This window comes from Corvus cornix, chromosome 3, assembly GCF_000738735.6.
Source record: "Corvus cornix cornix isolate S_Up_H32 chromosome 3, ASM73873v5, whole genome shotgun sequence".
Lineage (NCBI taxonomy): Eukaryota > Metazoa > Chordata > Aves > Passeriformes > Corvidae > Corvus > Corvus cornix.
In genome coordinates this window covers 33876240-33894357 of record NC_047056.1, presented here as the reverse complement: position 1 = coordinate 33894357, position 18118 = coordinate 33876240, and the positions used below count along the sequence as shown (strand labels likewise).

At 42.1% G+C, this 18118-nt stretch overlaps 1 protein-coding gene across 1 annotated transcript in view; it reads left to right on the top strand.

Moving 5' to 3' along the window:
- Positions 1-4642: 4642 nt before the first annotated feature.
- Positions 4643-18118, top strand: part of MEMO1 (mediator of cell motility 1) — a 31466-nt gene continuing 17990 nt past the window's right edge. Inside the window, exons 1-2 of the mRNA XM_039569024.1 lie at positions 4643-4799; positions 16747-16828. Coding sequence (XP_039424958.1) covers positions 4739-4799; positions 16747-16828 — 143 coding nt within the window. The 5' untranslated portion in view covers positions 4643-4738. The remainder of the gene's footprint in view (positions 4800-16746; positions 16829-18118) is intronic.

Here is an 18118-nt window from a genome sequence, read left to right as displayed (position 1 = left end):
ATAAAATGGAATACCTAGTTTAGTTGACAACATGCTTTTCAAGATGACTATTTTAGATCTCCAATATCCAGAAGTTACCATTCAGTAACTGTGAAAGAATTATATATGAGTCATATGGAGTATTTTGAAGTGTGCCTTTTTCATTGCTTCCACTGATTATCTTTTACCTGGAAGGGAACAATGACAGATGAACGGGTTTCCCACAGAAAGTGGTTCTGATCAAAGGACTCTACATCCTTGCGTCCTTGTATTCTGAGGCCTGTTACCAGCTAAAATTACAGTTTCACTTGCCAAGTCCCCTTTTTTTTTTCTTTTTCTCCTCTGATTTATCAAGGACTTTCTCCAAAATCAGTACATGTCTTTGAGCAATCTGTTTTATTTTTTGAAGCTCTGTCACCATTGTAAATGTGGTCTGATCAAAAGAACTTCTCTCTCCCCATCAGACTTTCTAGAAATAAAACAGCTGCTTTCAAACAAATGAAAAATCTGAAAAATTCTAAAAGATACAAGCATTTGAAATCCGTAGGTTGGAAAGGAAACATGAGAAGAATTCCTATGCCTACCACGCTTCATATAGTGGAGGTTTTGATACATTCTTACCATTGTACTAATTACATAACAAATTATTCTTAGCCAAGCCTTAGCTTGTGTTCCCTATTCCATTTCATAGGATTCATTTTAAGAGTGACTACATAGCCTAGATCACAGAAGTACAGAATGCCAGCTATTACAGAAAGAGGCATTTTACCATGATGAAAAGTCTTATCAGCACCGTTTCTGCCAATGTTCCCATTCAAATACAGTTTTAAGCAAGGACTTCAAATGTAAATGTGCCATGAATAATTATGGGGCAGTTTACATCAGTGCTAATGCAACACTGGCTAGGAATGTGTCATATTCCTATTCCAAATGTGCTTTTAGCTCTCTTCTCGAAGTTTGCTTTGCAATTGTGTGTAACAGATCCATTTTCCAAGAAGAGCCTACATTGATAAAAGACTGCTAGGTGGTTGAGAAGTATTTACAAGATGGATAATTATCCACTGATACTATCTCAGATGCTCTTAGGTTACACAGGAAGTGGAGATACTTCCCTTGTAAGGACTGTGAAGCTGAGGGTGAGGCGGGGGTGTCTGCTTTTAACAGTAGAAGGAAGGACTGGTGGGAACAGCAGGTTCCTCAGATGCAGAAAAGCAGTTTGTAAATAGAAACACCTAAAGTAACAGTGAATCGCTTCCTGAGAAGGGAGGGGACAGGAAGCAGGCATTGTGAAAAACACCATAGGAAAAAACCACGTGCCAGAGGACAATGAGAACAAAAACCAAGAAAGCAACAGACCTTTAAAGCTGGGCCAGCTGAAAATGTCCCATCCCAGCTGGTCACAGGGTGTTACTCAAGGGAAACCCTGCATGCTAAGGACACTTTTGCCAGTGCCTTCATGCTTTTCTTCCAGGTAAGGGATAAACTGTCAACAGACACACAGGTGCAGCAGAAGTCTGTGCTTTAAGGGTATGCAGACTTGGGGATTGTCCATGTATTGTGTCAGCTCTCTCCTGCATATCAGAGAAAAATGACTGGAATAACAGCTCTGAACTGTTAAGTGCCCCCGTTACTGCTCCCCATACAAACAGCGCTTGAAAGAATTGTAGACAAAGCAGGAGCATCTCCCAACCTAACCCAAGCTTCACAGCATTCCACTGAAAGATCAGCCTAGTTTCTCAGTCTGTGGCTAGAACATTTCCATACTCAGTGTCCTGAGCACAAGGAAGCCCAGCACTGCCATCGGTGGGATCCTGCCCTGCGGGAAGAGACTCACAAGGATCATCAAGTCCAACTCCTGGCCCTGCACAGGACACCCCAAGATTCACACCGTGTGCCTTAGAGCATTTTCCAAACACTTCTTGAAGAGCTGGCTGCTTTTTTGTTTCTGCCTCTTCCATTTACACGTGGTACTGAGGGAGCATATCACCAGCCCTTACACCAACAGTTCATGATCAGGAGAGGATAGTTAAAAGTTTAAGAACAGGAACCCACAAATCACTAAACACTGCTCAATGGTATTATGTCCACCTGTGATAGGATACAAATTAAAATCCTACTGTCACCCTTACCAGTGAAAATGGAAGAAATGCCTTTTGTAGTGTTACAACTGACAAGCTTTGTCAGGAGCAAGCAAAAACTGGGGAGGACATTCTCCAGCTTCCACGGGCTCTGAATTGACAATGCTAATTGATAGCAGAGAAGGGCAGAGATTCACCTGGCTGTCATAGTGTTTGTGGCATATACCACAATTTAAGGATTAGCAAAAAGAAAGCCTGTGCTTTCTGTGACCTGCTAACACTGAGCTGTAGTGTTCCTTTGCATCTACATGGATGCTGGGTTCATGTTACACCCAGTAAAAACTTCATGCTAATCTGCACCTAGTCTAGGAGAGATAAAACTACACACATGGAAAGGAAGGTTAATGAGGAAAGCAAGGGAGAAGGAAGCTTCAAAAAAAGAAGCACAAGGAGAAAAGGAATCCAGCCTGTTATACAGCAACAAAGAAGAAAATATATTTAAGAAATTTTAAAAGGCAAGATGAAGAGGCAAAAAACACTACTAAAGAAAGGTAGTACACCCAGAAGAAAATACTTATAAAATGTTTTTACTTACTAAACCATCTGGATTACCACTCAGAAGTTCTTATATTTTAATTTAATTGAAAGATAAGTGCTTAGAGAAAATGAAAGCTGTTCTTCTAAATGATAGAAAATAATACCAGATAATTAAAAATTATTTTAATTTCCATTTCCTCTAAAATGTTCCTCCTAGCAGCTTCCTCTAACTGTTGGTGATGGACTGTGGGACAATGGTGTATCAATAACTTGAATATACCCTGATGTGACCCATTTTTAAAGTATATAAACACAACATTTATTTTTCTCCATGCAGTAAAATTTATCCTCTGCTGCATTTAGTTAACTTTATTGAAGGATTAGTTTATTGAAGGATCACTTCAGGAACTATTCTTACTACTGAAGTTTATGTATATTTGAGAGGTGTAAATGGGTATCACAACTACCAATATAGTTTTATCTTAAAGCAGTCAGGTAGGGTAGTTCTTCCAGTCTAGGCAGCAGTTATAATCTGCATTAACCTTTTTCAAGACACTGTAAAAGAATACTGTAAGGATATGTAGAGCAGTGAAGGCTTCATAAAACATTAGACATTTGCTGGGACAGTCGGGCCCCGTTTCCTCATGACCACCTATTGGAAATAATAATTGAAGACCCCAGTCCATACTGCCCCTCAGCTGCATTGGAAGGCCAGTGTCACGGGTGCAGAGGAGGGTCCTCACTGGTAAGAAGGAGAGCAGCCATGTCCGCAGCATGAGCCTTTTTGATCTCCAAGACATACTGCAAATAATGCCTTTGTCCCCCGCTTCCTTTGTTTTACTGTAAAAAACATCAAATCCAAAACAAAACCAAACAAACAAAAACAAAACAAGCCCCCAAACCTCTGTATTTTGCACGCATTTATAACGGCCTGGAGGACTTTTCGAATAAGATGACAAAGAGAGGAGGAGAATGTGTTTCCTGACCTGGCCACACGTGCTCCACCTCACAAAGCCCCAGCCTGCCTGTAAGACCTTAATGGCTGCATCCCCTTATCTCTCCTGTTGTGGTTTCCTCTCCGCTGCTTGCATCTCTCACGTCATCGGCTGAAATTGCTTTTTCCCTTCCCCCTTTTGTACCGGCCATACTCCCCTTTCCAGCTATTTTGAGCCACGCTTGATGTCTCCATGGCAGCAGTCCATTCACCCAGATAATAAAAAAATTAAATAAAAATTAAAGGGGTGGGGAAGTATAAAGCTGAGAAGAACCGGAGACTTTCATACAGCTGTACACCCACGGCCCTCGCTCCGTGCCACGGTGCCATGGGCGTCACGGCACGGGCAGGGAGGCGTAGGGAAGGATCCTAGTTCGGAAACACGAAGCCCCAGCGCAGCAAAAATCCCTGTTCCCAAAGATGCCTTTGGGAAACAGTGCTCCGTCCCTGAGTCCTCAGTATCCCAGCTGCTCGCACGGCCCGTGCCGGGCGCGGGGAAGCCGCAGAGGCAGCGGATAGCGGGGCTCTCCCGGCGGGTCACCCCCGGGGGTCTCCCCCGCCCCCCCGCCCCGTTCCCCTCGGCTGACCCGCGCCCGGAATCTGCCCCGCCACCACGGAGACACGGCCCGGCCAATCAGCGCGCACGGCACCCATCGCCACGGCAACGCGCTGGCCAATCCGCGGCGGGCTCCCCCGCCTGGCCCCGCCCCCTACTCGCCTCCCCCGCGGGGCGGTGCCGCAATTGTCAAAGCGGTGGGCGGGGCCGGCGGAGGGCGAGCGGCCAATCAAGGCGAGGCTTTTGCTTTGGTGCCCAATGGGGGCGCGGCGCCCGCGCGGCCCTTAGTCCACGGGAGCCGAGCGGGGCCAAACCCAGTTGCGGCCGCGGCCTCCTTCTCTCCGTGCCCCCCCCCCACCCGCCGGCGCGGAGTTGGCGGCGGCGGCTTCGGGCTCTGTCCCCGCGTCCCCCCTCCGCGACCCCGCCCGGCCCCGCGCCCCCGGCCCCCGCCGCCCCTGCAGCGCCACCTCTGCCCGCGGGGCCCGGGCCGTGCCGGGGGAGGAGGGGGAGCAGCGCCGCCGCCGCCGCCGCCGCCGCGGGCGGGCCCGTCCCCCACCGCCCCCCCCGAACACCATAGGCGGCTCCGGCTCCAAGATGTCCAACCGGGTGCTCTGCCGGGAGGCCAGCCACGCCGGCAGCTGGTACACGGCCTCAGGTACTGCTGCCGGGAGCGGGGAGCGGGCGGCGGGGCTGAATCAGCACTTTGGGGCCGCTGGGGCCGGTACCGGGCGCGGGGAGGGGCTGCCGGCTCCGCCCCCGCCGGCACATGGCGGGCGGGGGGTCTGGGGGCCGCCGGGCCCGGCCGCCGGCGGGGAGCGGGCAGAGCCGGGGAGGGGGCACCGCGGAGCCCCCCGAACACGCCCGCCGGCCGCCGCTGTCCTCCTCCGGCCCGGGTACATGCAGCGGGGCAGCGGCGCCTCTCGGCGGAAAGCGGCGTTTGCTCATGCCTGGCGATGGATCGGGCCCTCCTCTGCGCCTCGTGTGCCTGCCCTGCCCGGCAGACGCTCCTCGCCGCAGCTCCGGCAGTGGGGCTATAGAGCCAAGCCGTGGCTGCGCTTCGCACCGAGTGTTGCGCTTCGTCAGAGCACGCGAACGGATTTCAGTATTTTCAGCTGCTCCTGGGCGTTTTTTGTTTTGTTAATTCCATGAGAAAATACCGCCTGACTGGGGTTAGAAGGCAGGTGAAAAGAGGGATGTTTCTTTTATTTCTTGTCGAGGTGTGAAAAGAGGGAGATTTATTTCTCTTTTTGTAGTGTAAGAAGACCTTCTATTTTTCCCTCCCAAGCGCTTTCTTTAGTGGGCGTGAAAAGTTACTAAGCAGTAGCGCAGACTGGTTCTGTCCATAGAAAGATGTGGTACTTGCAGAAGAATAGAAGAAAAACGTGGTGCACTGAAGGGAGATCTACTGCTCCCCTTGCCCACGCCAAAAAGAAGGCAGAAACCTGTAATAATGGCTTGGTAGCACACATGCTTGGAAATAAGTTTTGTTCGGTTTTGGGGCAGAACAGCTTTTATGAAAAGGATGCACATTTGTATTTTCAGAGCTGTTAATGCGATTTGTAAGGGATGTGCTTTTACTGGCCTCAGGAGTAAAGATGATTACAAAACTGCAGGTGAACGAGCTTAGATGAACAAGTGGCTGTTGTAATGAGCAGTTCAGAGGAATAGAGGGATGCAGTTGAAAAAAACCCAAACATTAAAGTGTTGCATTCAGGATCCTAAATTAACGTCTAAGAAGAATGAGATGTGAAAAGTCATACACTTCTCTCCTCCATAAATTGATGAACGAGGTATGAGGCAAAAAATGAAAGGGAAGAAAAGAAATACAGGGGGGAGGGTAACACAGGAAGAGGTGGATTGTGTGATAAGTAGCTGGGCTTCAAATGGTGGGTAGGCAGTTTCGAGACAACAATAGAGGACAATTGTTTTCCTTCTGAGTTTAATATTCTAAACATAATCTTGTATCCATTACAAAACTGGCCTCAAATCTTCATGCAGCTTGCAATTACATTTATTTCCAGTGATCTAGAAAGGTAGGTAGTTCTCTGTTTACAGAAAATATACGAAATCATGTCAAAGGTATCTATTTAAACATGTGCAAAGACATCAAAACACTGAAGCTTTGTGGTAACCACGTTGGTTGTTCTATTTATATTTTCATTTATGAGTAAGGCAGAAAACTGATCTGTGATATGGAATGGCTACATGACCTTACACACAAATTTTGTACTTTGCTTGGTATTGGATTTAATATCAAATTATTACTGGATACTTGCAAATAAGAATTTTAATTTTTTAAAAATAATTCAAGAGGCATGGATACTGTCTTTGACTGTTTTCTTTTCTAGAAAAATTCAGTGCATAATTTAGTTAGACTACAGCTTGGTAAGTGTGTGTGACTAGTTTGGCCAGTACTAGCTGTTTGTAGTAGGACATCCAAAAGCATGTTATTGCCATTGCTTTTGGGCAGCCGTCTGGCAACTGCTTATTGAGGAGATGTGGGATGGTTGCCCAGACACACTGCATGAAAAAAAAAAACCCAAAACTGAATCATGTTGTAATAATGAATTATGACAGCTGTACTTGTGACAAGTTAAATTGTTACAGTGTTATGGTGGGGGTAAGTGGTTGATGTTGCATAAGCTGGGGATTTTGGAAATATGTCTTTCCTTAAATGAACAAAGAGCATTATGTGTCTTGCTATAGAACTCTCTTCTGCTGTTTACACTGGGTATGTGAGAGCAGGAATTGTGCCTGTTCAGCAAGGACAATTTGTAGCTTGAAAGCTAATTTTTGTGTCCCATTTAGGAAGGTCCATCAAAACTTGAGAGAAAACAAACAAGGACCACGAGGCTATGTGTTTGTCATAGACTTAACTTAAAATCTTCCTGTATTTCAGGCCAGACTCACATGTCAGCTGCTACATCAAACTTGTAACACAGGCTCCTCAATTGTACTGCTTGAATAAAGTGGGTTTTACCATGTGTTTTCAGCCTACATAGCTCCAAGGCTGGAACTGAGGCAGGGATTAGTTTGAATTGTGATAGTTCTTTGGTGTGTTCCCATGGTTCTCCGGGGATTGTCTTTTCAAGTCCTCCTACCTCCTCTGTTCTTGGCGCTCCTGTCTCGGCCCAGAAGCGATTTGCTGTGTTATATATAAACTGGTTAGCATTTAAGCTTCCCATTTCCTCCCAACTGCTCTCTTTCTACAGAGCTGAGTTTGATTACAGAGGGTGAGTGGATGCCCTGGCTACCCTCATCCTGCTCTGTAGTTAGATGACCCATCTGAAAGGGTAATGAGGAATGTGATTTTTGGCAGATACGTTCAAAATCATTACATCTGAAAACATTTTTGAAGGGGCTGAGTGAGGATAAGGTTTTTAAGTGGCAACTTATCCTGAGGTGCCTGGTACCTAGGGCTAAAACATCAACACACCATCCAGGATGATGCATGGCATCCTGGATTTGGGAGGGTGTGACCTGCAAATGTGAAGCACCCGTTGCTATTTTTTAAAAAAAAAGTCTCTGAAATCTGGCTGTGGAAGTCAGCTCTGGGAAAGAAGGACCAAAGCCAGCTGAGGGGGAAGAAGACAAAGGGTGGATCTGTAATGCTGTCTAGCTTTTGTGGTCAGAGGATATTCTTAAACTGGGTTAGCAGTCTCCTCTGCACTCTGGGAGTGGAAGTAATATCAGAGGTGAAGCCACAACCAAGAGGGAGGTGCTATTCTTCACGGATGGTCAATGCAACACATATAAGAGGGTTTAGAAGAAATACGACTTTGTCTTTAGAGGCTGCTCATTCCTATGGGACAGCAATTGCTTCAGCTGAAAGTAGACCATTGCTCCATTATTTTCTCCAGCCATTGGATACGCACTCCTTAGGTTCTGCCCTGGAAAATGTAAACGTGCGCTACATTCTAGTATGAATACGCCACCTACTTGCATGATGCTAATGAATGCTGTAGAGCAGGTGAGACTGGCTGTTCAATTATGCACATCTAGGCACCTTCACATGTTAGAATGTTGCATCTAAGTAAGCAACTTGGTATTAGAGGGTAAGTTAGGTCCCAGGGAGAAAGCTCACTGCTTCCTACTCAGTAGAGGTGAAAAGGGGGCAAGACGTGGAAGATGGACTTCACCATGATGTTAGCATTTAACTTCCCATGTGTTCTTCATTGTGCGCTGTTGTAACAAAAAAAAAAAATATCTAAAAATTAAGTTTTTCAAGAAGTTTTGGCAGGTGAGTTCAGTATGAAAATTTTAACCAAAGCAGTTGTCATCTCTTTTTTCTCTAGAATTCTTGGTGTGGGGAAGTTAATGTTCCTTCCACACCAGTCAATGCAGCACCTTAATGACCTTCAGATGTGTACCTCTGGAACATTTGATTGGCAGCAAATAGAATAGTGAAGTCTGGTCAGTTGTTCCTCCTCCTACTTAGCAGCACCACTGAGTATGGGAAGCTTTACAACCAAGCTTCCAAACTGAAATGGTGCTATGCCCATTGCTGATAGTAGGCCACTGTTCTAAAAAACCTCATTCTTTATTTGTAGACCTTGATCTACATGTCTGCTTTTTAAAAAAAGTTAATGGTATATGACATGCCATTGCTTTTGTGGACTAGCAGCCTGGTGCATGCTGGCCACTGAAAACACTTGCAACATTTGGATAAGAGCATACAACGTAAATAAAAATATCGCCCTGTTGCACTGCTGTCATATAGATTGTTTAAAAAAAAAAGAAAATATCACTGTTGTGTGGTTAAAAATAGTACACTCATATTTATTTTTGGAAGAAAGTCCCAGTCCTGCTGTATTAATTCAACCACCTAGTATCCAGACCTCTTGAGAAATTGATTTTTAACCAGCAGGGGGAAGAGGAAGATTAAGGACAACTTGAAACAAAAATGGCATAATTTTGAGTGTCTTTGAATGCAGGCAGATGCATTCCTAGATACAAAAGGAGCAGATGAAATAGAGTGGAAATGACATGCTATCCTGAGCATGGACTGTATGCAGGATAGCATGTTTATTCTTTGATGAGAGTAGATTCGGTAAGTGCTGGGCAGTTAGTGCTGTGGGAAATCAATCCATATGCTCCTGAAATGGAAATAAGCATTAGATTTGTGCATCTTTTTTCCCTCTGTAGCATGCCATGACAAGTGGGATGTCACACATTAGGGTGCTGAACATGGCTTATTGGCTGGCAGCTGGCCTCCCTCATCTGGCCCCTGGAAGTGCTAACTGAATACTGCGCTGCTCTTTATTGAAGTGTGTGATAAGAGTTCTTGTTTCAGCTCTTCCCCAGTTAGTGGCATGGTGATACAGGTAAAGAACGAAGGTTTTTAGTAGGCTCTTCCAGGTCACAGGAGTAAAATCAAATTGAGAATGTGTGAGAATAACAATACTACATGTGAAACTTGCCCTGCAAAACAAGTTTGTTGTTCTATTAGTTAGGGTTTATTTCTATGCTTTCTCTGACCAAACCATAGTGGGCAGAGGCGTGCTATTAGCCTGTGCCAGCTTGTTTGAACTAGGAGAACTTTCATTTCCATAAGCTTATTAATGCAAATGTGAGTTGGCAGAGTAATTGCTGTGTCGACTTGAAACACCATTGCACTTACTGTCTTCAAAGCTCTTTTTTTTAATGATGAGCCAAGTAAATGGCCAGTAAATATCTGAAGAGGCTTTAAACCTAATGGTGCACTTGCGTTCAGAGTTTTCTGCTGCCATAGCTGCCATACCCCAAAGGAGGTAGGCACTGACATCTTGTTGCTACCATTTGTAAGGATTACACTTCTAACTTGCTTGGACAAGAAATGCCAGAGCTGTCGAATAACTGGCTGTCTTACGGCCAGGGATGCTTCAGCCTTATGTTTTGGGGGGAAGTCTTCATGATGGTGTGTAGATCAGCTGGAAAGTATAATATTTTGAAGAACTTGAGCAGATCAGAAAATAAATGAAAAGGCAACTGTGTGCCGTGAATGATCAGTTTAGAAGTTGCACTTCCCTCAAAGTTGGCCACTGTTTTCACACGTTTGCAGCCTCTTCTATTCCTTTGTAATCCCCAGTAAGATCGGCATGAATGCTTTTTTACTGCCTTTGTACCAAATACTGTTCTTTCTGATGCCAAAACCCACTAACTCTGTTAGTAGCTCTGCGAGGTAGGCAGCTTCAAGATGCAATAGCAGTGTGATTCTGAGATAGAACTGCTCTCATTTGTGCCTTCTGGGGCTTGGGGGCCCTGAAGAGTGATGTGAGAATGACTGTTCGTTTTAATGAATAGTGCTGTAATCCCAGCATTTATATGCTTGTTGGCATGAGCTGGAACTTCTCATCAGCATTAGCAAAAGAGTGTACATCAGTTACAGCTGTTTCTGCTTTGCTGTGATGTTGCTGAATACGTGTAATTCATTCACCAGGCCTGCTGCCCGCAGTTTCTGAGTGCTGCTATGTTCACTGACCTGCATGGCTGTATCCCACCTTAACTTAGGGCAGAAACTCTTCTCTGTAGTGTGTTGGATATGGGTGTCTGCAGCAGCTGAAGAGGTCAGAAGGGAATCGCGTGTGACTCTGTGTGTGGTTTAGACTAGGAATGCAGACGAGGGGTTGAGGAAGATGTTCTCTGTGTCATAAGTCTATGAAAGTGGTTTACTGCGGTGTGCCAGGAATCCTGGCATACTCCCGAAAATTGGAATAACTCATCACAGCTCGTTCATAAATGTAATGGAAAAGTAATGAATCATCGTGTTGTTTGTAGATGGTTATAGACAAATAGATCCAGGAAAACATGGAAAAAGCATGTGGGGGGGGTCACTGAAATGAGACATGGTTTAGTGGTAGACTTGGCAGTGTTAGGCTTATGGTTGGACTCTATGATCTTAAAGGTCTTTTCCTGTTTGATTAATTCTAAGATCTCTTGTAGTGAAGAGAGCTTTCTGCAATAGCAGGATAATTAATGTACTGATCATGAAATCTTAATGTTGTGACATTAGCTGAAGCATTACAAATACAGCTGTTAAGTTCTTACCTTGCAATCTGTGAACAACTAATCATAGTGTCTTACAAATTCATCAAGTATTTGCTTTGCAGTGTTAAATACCAAATGTAATATCTCTCTGCCTTTGGTAGTTTATCTTTTTTTAGGCTTTTTATGGAGAAACTGGATGTGTCATTACTGACTCTTTTATGAATTAAACATGGAAAACAGCAATAATATGCAGACTGTATTATTTAGCATTGTATGCTGAAAAAGTGTACTGGAATAATTTGGAATAAAATTTCTAGGCTATTATTTCTAGCTGAATCACTTAAATATAGTCAAAATCAAAATACTTCAAGAAAAGAATGTAGATTCAACTTCCACTGTACAATGGGAATTGAAAAAGAGCTTTACATTTGGTGCAGTTCTGGTATCATTAAAATAGGTCTGCAAGTATCATTTAGTGAATACTTTCACAAATTTAATTTACATTTAGTGTCTATTAGAGCCAAAATCATTCTCAGAGGTATGGAGCAGAAGGTAATTTGTTTGGATCTCTAAATGACCTGAGTACCAAGGTTTTTTTATGAAGCTAGGTAGCTACATGTTGGTTGATATTCTTAATGAGTAATGTTATAATTTGATTTTTTTATTTGTTTAATTCCTGCCAACTTTCAGTAAAGGAAAATCAAGAACTAGTGGAATACTGGAGAACTGGGGCATGCAAGTAAGAACTGCCACCAAAGCAGATTTCGATATCTGTTTTAATGTTTCTGTTGTGACTTCAGTTTTATTTTCCCCCATTCAAGCATTACTTGCAGTTTTACTTCCATCTTACAATGTGTATAAATAGGAATTTATGTGGCATTGGTGTAATCTCTATTTGTGTCTTAATTTTTCCCCTGGTTCTTGTTTGCATAGGTAAATTTCTGCATTGCTTGTAGTCTGATCTCACCATTTAACCAATATTGGAGGAGAGTATATGCTAGCAGTGGAGAATGTGCCCATCAACATGAGTTGTTGGAAATCACCTTTTATTACTGCCAAATCCTAGTCTTTGCATAGCTAAAACTTATTTATTCAAGGATTTGGCTTTTGTTGCATTGAGAAACAGATTTTTTTTTTTAAAGTGGTGTTTGTGTTTTTTGAAAAATCCTTACACTTTCTGCAATTCTAACTGTTAGTTAGTCCTCTGTCACGTTTCAGATTGAGTTTGCCTAACAATTTGTTTCAGAGTCACTTTCAAAATTGTGGAGAAAGGAGTTCCCTTAGTTGCAGTTACTAAACTAATTGTATGCCAGCCCCCAGGGTTTCACTATTACTTTGATTTTTCTAACACTCTACAAGACTTATTTGCTTCTTACCACACATGTAATATTTTAGAAGCATTTTTGAGGTGTAGACCTTTTTCATCAATGGGAAAAGGTAGTTAAAAGGAGGAAGACTCAAAGGCTCCTATAGGCAGGAGACATGCTTGGATGAGTAAAAGCTGTCAAGTAGAGCTGTGAATGCTGGGGACTGCAGTGTTGCTGTTGTGCTCCAGCATTACTTACCTTGCTGCAGGTGCTGTACACAACTGGCCAAGGCAGACCAGAGCAGTTTTCCCTGGTGCTGCTCTAAATTTTGGTTGAGGTTTATGCTCTTCCAGTAAAAAAAGCATTCACTGAGACTGAGGATTCACAGCAAACACTGAGCCTTCCCTACCAACCTGAAAAAGTACATTTTGTATGTGTAATGGTGGCTGCAGGAAAAGGAGCAAAATGCCATTACATTGTGTAGACACTTGACATATAAGCACTTCAGCCTCACCAACAAGGTGAGGTTGGCTGTGGAAAGAATGTGCTGGTTTGGCTTAACCCACAAAGTCTGGACCATGACAGCTGTAAACCGGGGTGATGATCTTAGCTGAGTCACTACCAGATGTCGTTCTGTTATTACTCCCTGGGTAACAATGACATGCAAGTAACTTGGAAGGATTCTTTCTTACTCTATTCTAGAGCTTTCTGATGGGGATAATGTTGATTGTTAAAATAAGTTATCCTTTTAGGCAACATGATTGAATAAATGCTGCCTGTATTTGTATCCATAAATTTGCCTGGTGGAGACTTGGTCTGTGCTTACAATTGTTTTAAACTTTGGCATAACTTCTACTGGATTTCAAAACAAAACAGGATGTGAAATATCCACAGATAATGTCAGAAATCTTTAGTTACACACCTATATTTATACTTGACTTCATAGGATTGAAATGCAGATCTTAATGTTACGTACTTCAGTGAAGCTCATATTTTGCTGCTTAACCTTCTTTTGGTCAATAAAAGGTCTTATCTTACAGTAGTAATGCTAAAGTATATTGATTGTTGCATCCAGAAATTGTATCCATAAGGTTTTCTGCCCTTCTGTCTGGGTTAGCCTTAAAACCTGTCTTGCTCTCATCCTGCCGTCTTTCTCAAGATGAGCTTTGCACCTGAGGCTCAAGGAGCTGGGACCTGTTGTACTTCCCACCACAACAGCAAGAGGATACATGGGTGGCAGTGCTGTTCACTGCCCATGCTGGTCATGTAAGGAGATGCATATTTATTGCAGCTGTCTTGATGACTGTTTTTCCAGTTAAGCTTCATTTAAATATGAACAAAACATACTTATAGAACACTTTATGAAGAAGTTACTCATCTACTATAATACAATTCCATATGGCAGAGCATAGCTACTGTGATAGTGTGGGTTTATTTGTATTTTGTATAACCAAGTCAAATATTTTGACTTTAGCCTTAAGCATTCTCATGTTTGAGAAATTGGGAGAAAAACTTCTCTGATCACTTCAAGAAAAAGTTGGTGCTAATTTGGTAACAAGAAAATTACAGTTCTAGAGTATCCCCCTTGAAGTATTTGTAAGCATAGGAAGCTGCAGGTAGGCTCTACTTACCTCAATTCATGTGGGTACTGTGTGATTTTTTTTTTTTTTTTTTTTTCCCTTTTAGTAAAAGGCCATGGATATGTTGTACTCTCCATTCTCTCTCTCTCTCTGTTAGTCCTCTGGAGAGAGAAATTTGATTGCATGTTTTATTAAAATAGTGCAGTTAAGTATAAGTTGAAATGAAAGTTTACATTAGGTCAAAATTAATTATTTGAATGGGCACCTCATACTTGGCATTAAAGGGAAAAAATCTGAGAGCAGATGTGTTACTTGGTCCTTAAGTAAACTCTGACAGAAGTTTTATCCCTTGGGTTGTACAGATCTGTTATTTTACTGCCTCTAGGAAGAAAATGTTACTTTGTTAGTGTGTGTCTGTAATAGCAGACTAAGCAAACCTGGCCATCTTACCCTGCTACTACACTGTAAGATCAGGAAGTTCTGGTCAGATTTGACCACTCATGAAATTTTAGGATCTTACCAGGTGTTCTGACCTTTTTTAAACTGTTCAGCAGGTTACCTGATTTATCTCAACCAAAGACAAATCGCCTTAACCACCTCCTTAGTGAAAAATCCTTGCTAAAGAAGGGGTGGAGGAAGGCTAAGCACAGTGCTTTGCTGGGGAAGAGTTTCCCTTTGCTTAACAAATTTTGGCCCTTTTGCAATTGTGCTGCTTATTGATCCTCTTCTTTGAGGAGAAGGGGTCAGATGGGGAAAAGTAATGTTTAAATCTGGGTAGTCAGTGTTGGAGGGAAAAAAAGTGTCTTCCTAAAGAGCTTCATTCAGAAAGTATTTTATCTTTCTACATATTTTGGGAGAATTAGGGAGTAGAAATTTTTTTAGGTGATTTGTTTCTTCACTCAAGTATATAACAAATAAAAGTGGTAATATTGTAAAAGAGTACTGGTTTGTTAGTCTTCTAGCAGCTTAGAAGGAGGATGGAAATAGAGACCCATTTATTTTTACTTAGCTTCCCCAACAGCCTCCATTTTCTAAGATGTCATTATCCTTATCTCTACTGCTGCTATGTTGGCTGCTTGTAATTTCCCCAAGCAACAGAAGCAGCAGAACAAAATTGGTATGTGGTGGTATTTTTATAACAATTTCATCATTTCACAAAGTCACTGTATTACATGAGTGACAGCAGTTAATCTGTGTCACTCTTTCACCTTGTTAGAGTTGTAGACAGTAACTAAGGCTTTCAAGGTGTAATTGAAGGCTTAGGAAAATGGTGCTGCTTAGGAAAATGGTATACTTTCTTCATGTAAGAAGGTAGGGTTCTTCACAACTACAGAAGTTGTCCTTTTTCAAGAAACACATGGATTTAATTTTGTATAAAAACCAGTGGCTTCAACACCTCCCCTTCACCCCTGGGTTTCCTAGGGAAAGCTTTTTGACTATCCCTGGATTAGGGATAGTCAAAAAGGGATTGATTGGATTCTGAAAAAGTTGACATCTTTTCTTTTGTTCTCTGTGGTTCTTGTCAGCCTTTTGGAGAGCTGTCAGCCCTTGTCTGACAGGGCTGTTTGGAATCTATCTGTGAAATGGCTTCAGATACTTAATTTGGTTTTGACTTACACTGGCAGTTGGTAGTCCAGCACCTGCAGGGGGAAGATACAAAAATCTACAGTGTGCATGGAAGAGGAAAAGCAGCTTGCTGCACCATACTTTACAGATAAACTCTGCTGCCGTAGAGTTCTGCCAAAAGCATAGTATCAGCTGAAAATAGTGCATCTATTTTCTTTGTTATTGGTATGTTACTTGTAACAATAGCAGCTGGATGAGTTTTACTTGAAAGCTTGTTTAGTGTTCATTAATATGAAAGAATGTTGTGCTGTATTTGCCAGACTTGAGACATCAGAAAGTTTTCTTGTGATGGGAAATAATCTAAGTATGGTTTGTTTGGTTTTGGTTTTTTTAATGTTGTATTTCTAAAAGGCTTTTTTATCATCTGTCAGGTGATTGAATTAAGAATATTTGCTACTTGTTGAGGTACAGACCTTAGTTTAAAAAAAATTAAGTTCTGGATTGGCCAGTTATCAAGGTTGACAAAGTGTTCATGTACTTGTAGTATATGTTGATTGATCAGAAGTTGTTAAGGTGTTAGGATAAGCATAATGTCTTCTTACTTTTAGCTTTTTCCTGTGGATTTACAGATTTTCCAGGTTACAGTGTGTTTTGTATTATGTTCTTGTACTTGCTTAATAAAGGATTTATTACCATAACCATTGGCTATCATGCAAATCTCAGGCCTTTGTCTTACGTCATCTTGTCATTCTGGTCTCTCTTGATAAAGATCATAACTTTGTACTTCTGAATTCTGCAAATATGGTTACAAGAGGAAACAATCATCTGTTAGTGATTCTTTTGAAATCAGCAGCCATCCTTTCTAATGGTGAAGTGGTGTGTTCGTTAGTCCCCACAGAGAAAGAAACAATAACTGTGTTTAGATGCGCAGTAAATGTGCTTCCTGGACCAGGTTGAAACTTCCCTGCTGTAGCCTTCAACATTACATGGTTGGGGTTTCTTTTTGTTGTTGCATGGGGTTCTTTGGGGGGGGCATATTTTCTTCTGTTTGTTTTTAGATTTAAACTCAGCCTTTAATGTTTAAGATGACTTTTAAATCTGCTGGACTTTCGAACTTTATTTGTAAGTTCTTGAGGTGTGTTAGGTTCTTTCATGGCTTCAGTATTTCTGTGTCTCTTCACAGGACCCCAGCTGAATGCACAGCTAGAAGGTTGGCTTTCTCAAGTACAGTCCACAAAAAGACCTGCAAGAGCCATTATTGCACCGTAAGTCTGAAATAGAAGTTCAGTATATCTAATATTTGATTGGTTACATGCTCGTTTTCTTTTTTGAGTGATTTTGATAACCAGTAAAAGCTAGTATTTAGTTCAAAGAAGTGTTGTGTGGTTTCTAAATAAGTGTTTTGGATATAGCATAGAATGGCAGAAATCTATGCACATTTGGATGTGTGATTAGCTTCCTTTTGGTGATGGACTGCACACATAATATTTTTGTGACCCAGTCAGATGGGTAGAAGTTGTATTAATGAAGAAAACAACAAAACCCCTCCAATAACAGGGAAAAAACCCAACCGCAAAACAAAGTAAGCAACTCTCCTGCATCTCTCCCACCTCCTAAATAAAATTTAGCAAAGCTTAAAAACAACAAGTAATTAAACACTATTCAACTATCCAAAATGGTTTACTTTTGTTATATTAGTTTGGTTTTATTTGAGCTATTTGTCCACAGCTGAAATAGGGATCATCTGAATATTTAGGGAGAATTCAACTTCTGGAAGATACTTGAGACATGTAATGACAAAAATATGTTGGTCATTCCAAGTAATTATGATTTGGAAGGAAACACTAGGAAAACTACCTTAAATATATTGTTTTTCCTGTGCTAACATAGCATTGTCATAATGTTTGAAGTATTGCATAATAGTATTGCGTGTGCAGAAGAAATTGTCCCACATCTGCCTTAGTCTTTCTTGCAGGAATGTCAGGAAAGAGACCTTTCAGCTGCAGATTATGTAGTCTAGTTCTTTTTCCAGGATTGCTGGAGGTCTTCCTGTGGTCTCACCACATTTTTTCGTTAATTGTACCCTTTTTTTGCCACCAGTGAAGTGAGATATGTCTAATATTTTTGTGGATGATGGAAGAAGCCTGTAGCAGTGGGAACATTTCAGCAGGCTCTTTTGACATTGTCTAATAACATACCTTGCCCGTTTGTGAGGTCTCGGTCTGCTGTTTCTCCCCTTAGTGTATGTATGTTAGTACCTTTCTGAGCTCTTCAGAATGAGTGGGGTAAGTGATGTTGAAGTAAAATCCCAGGGTCATTTTGAAGATAACTTGCTCCAGGTATCAGTCTGTGGATGAATACAGATGTGTGTGAGCATACATAAATATAAGTACATATAAAATCCTTCAGTGCTGTCAGTGGGAACTTCTATCTTCAAACATCCTGTAAATCTCAAGGCTTGCAGCATGCATCATTCTCAGTGTCATTGTGTAAAGCTGTGGTGTGGACATACTGCTAAGTGACCAGGAGCCATTTTCTACCTCTTGACCTGGGAC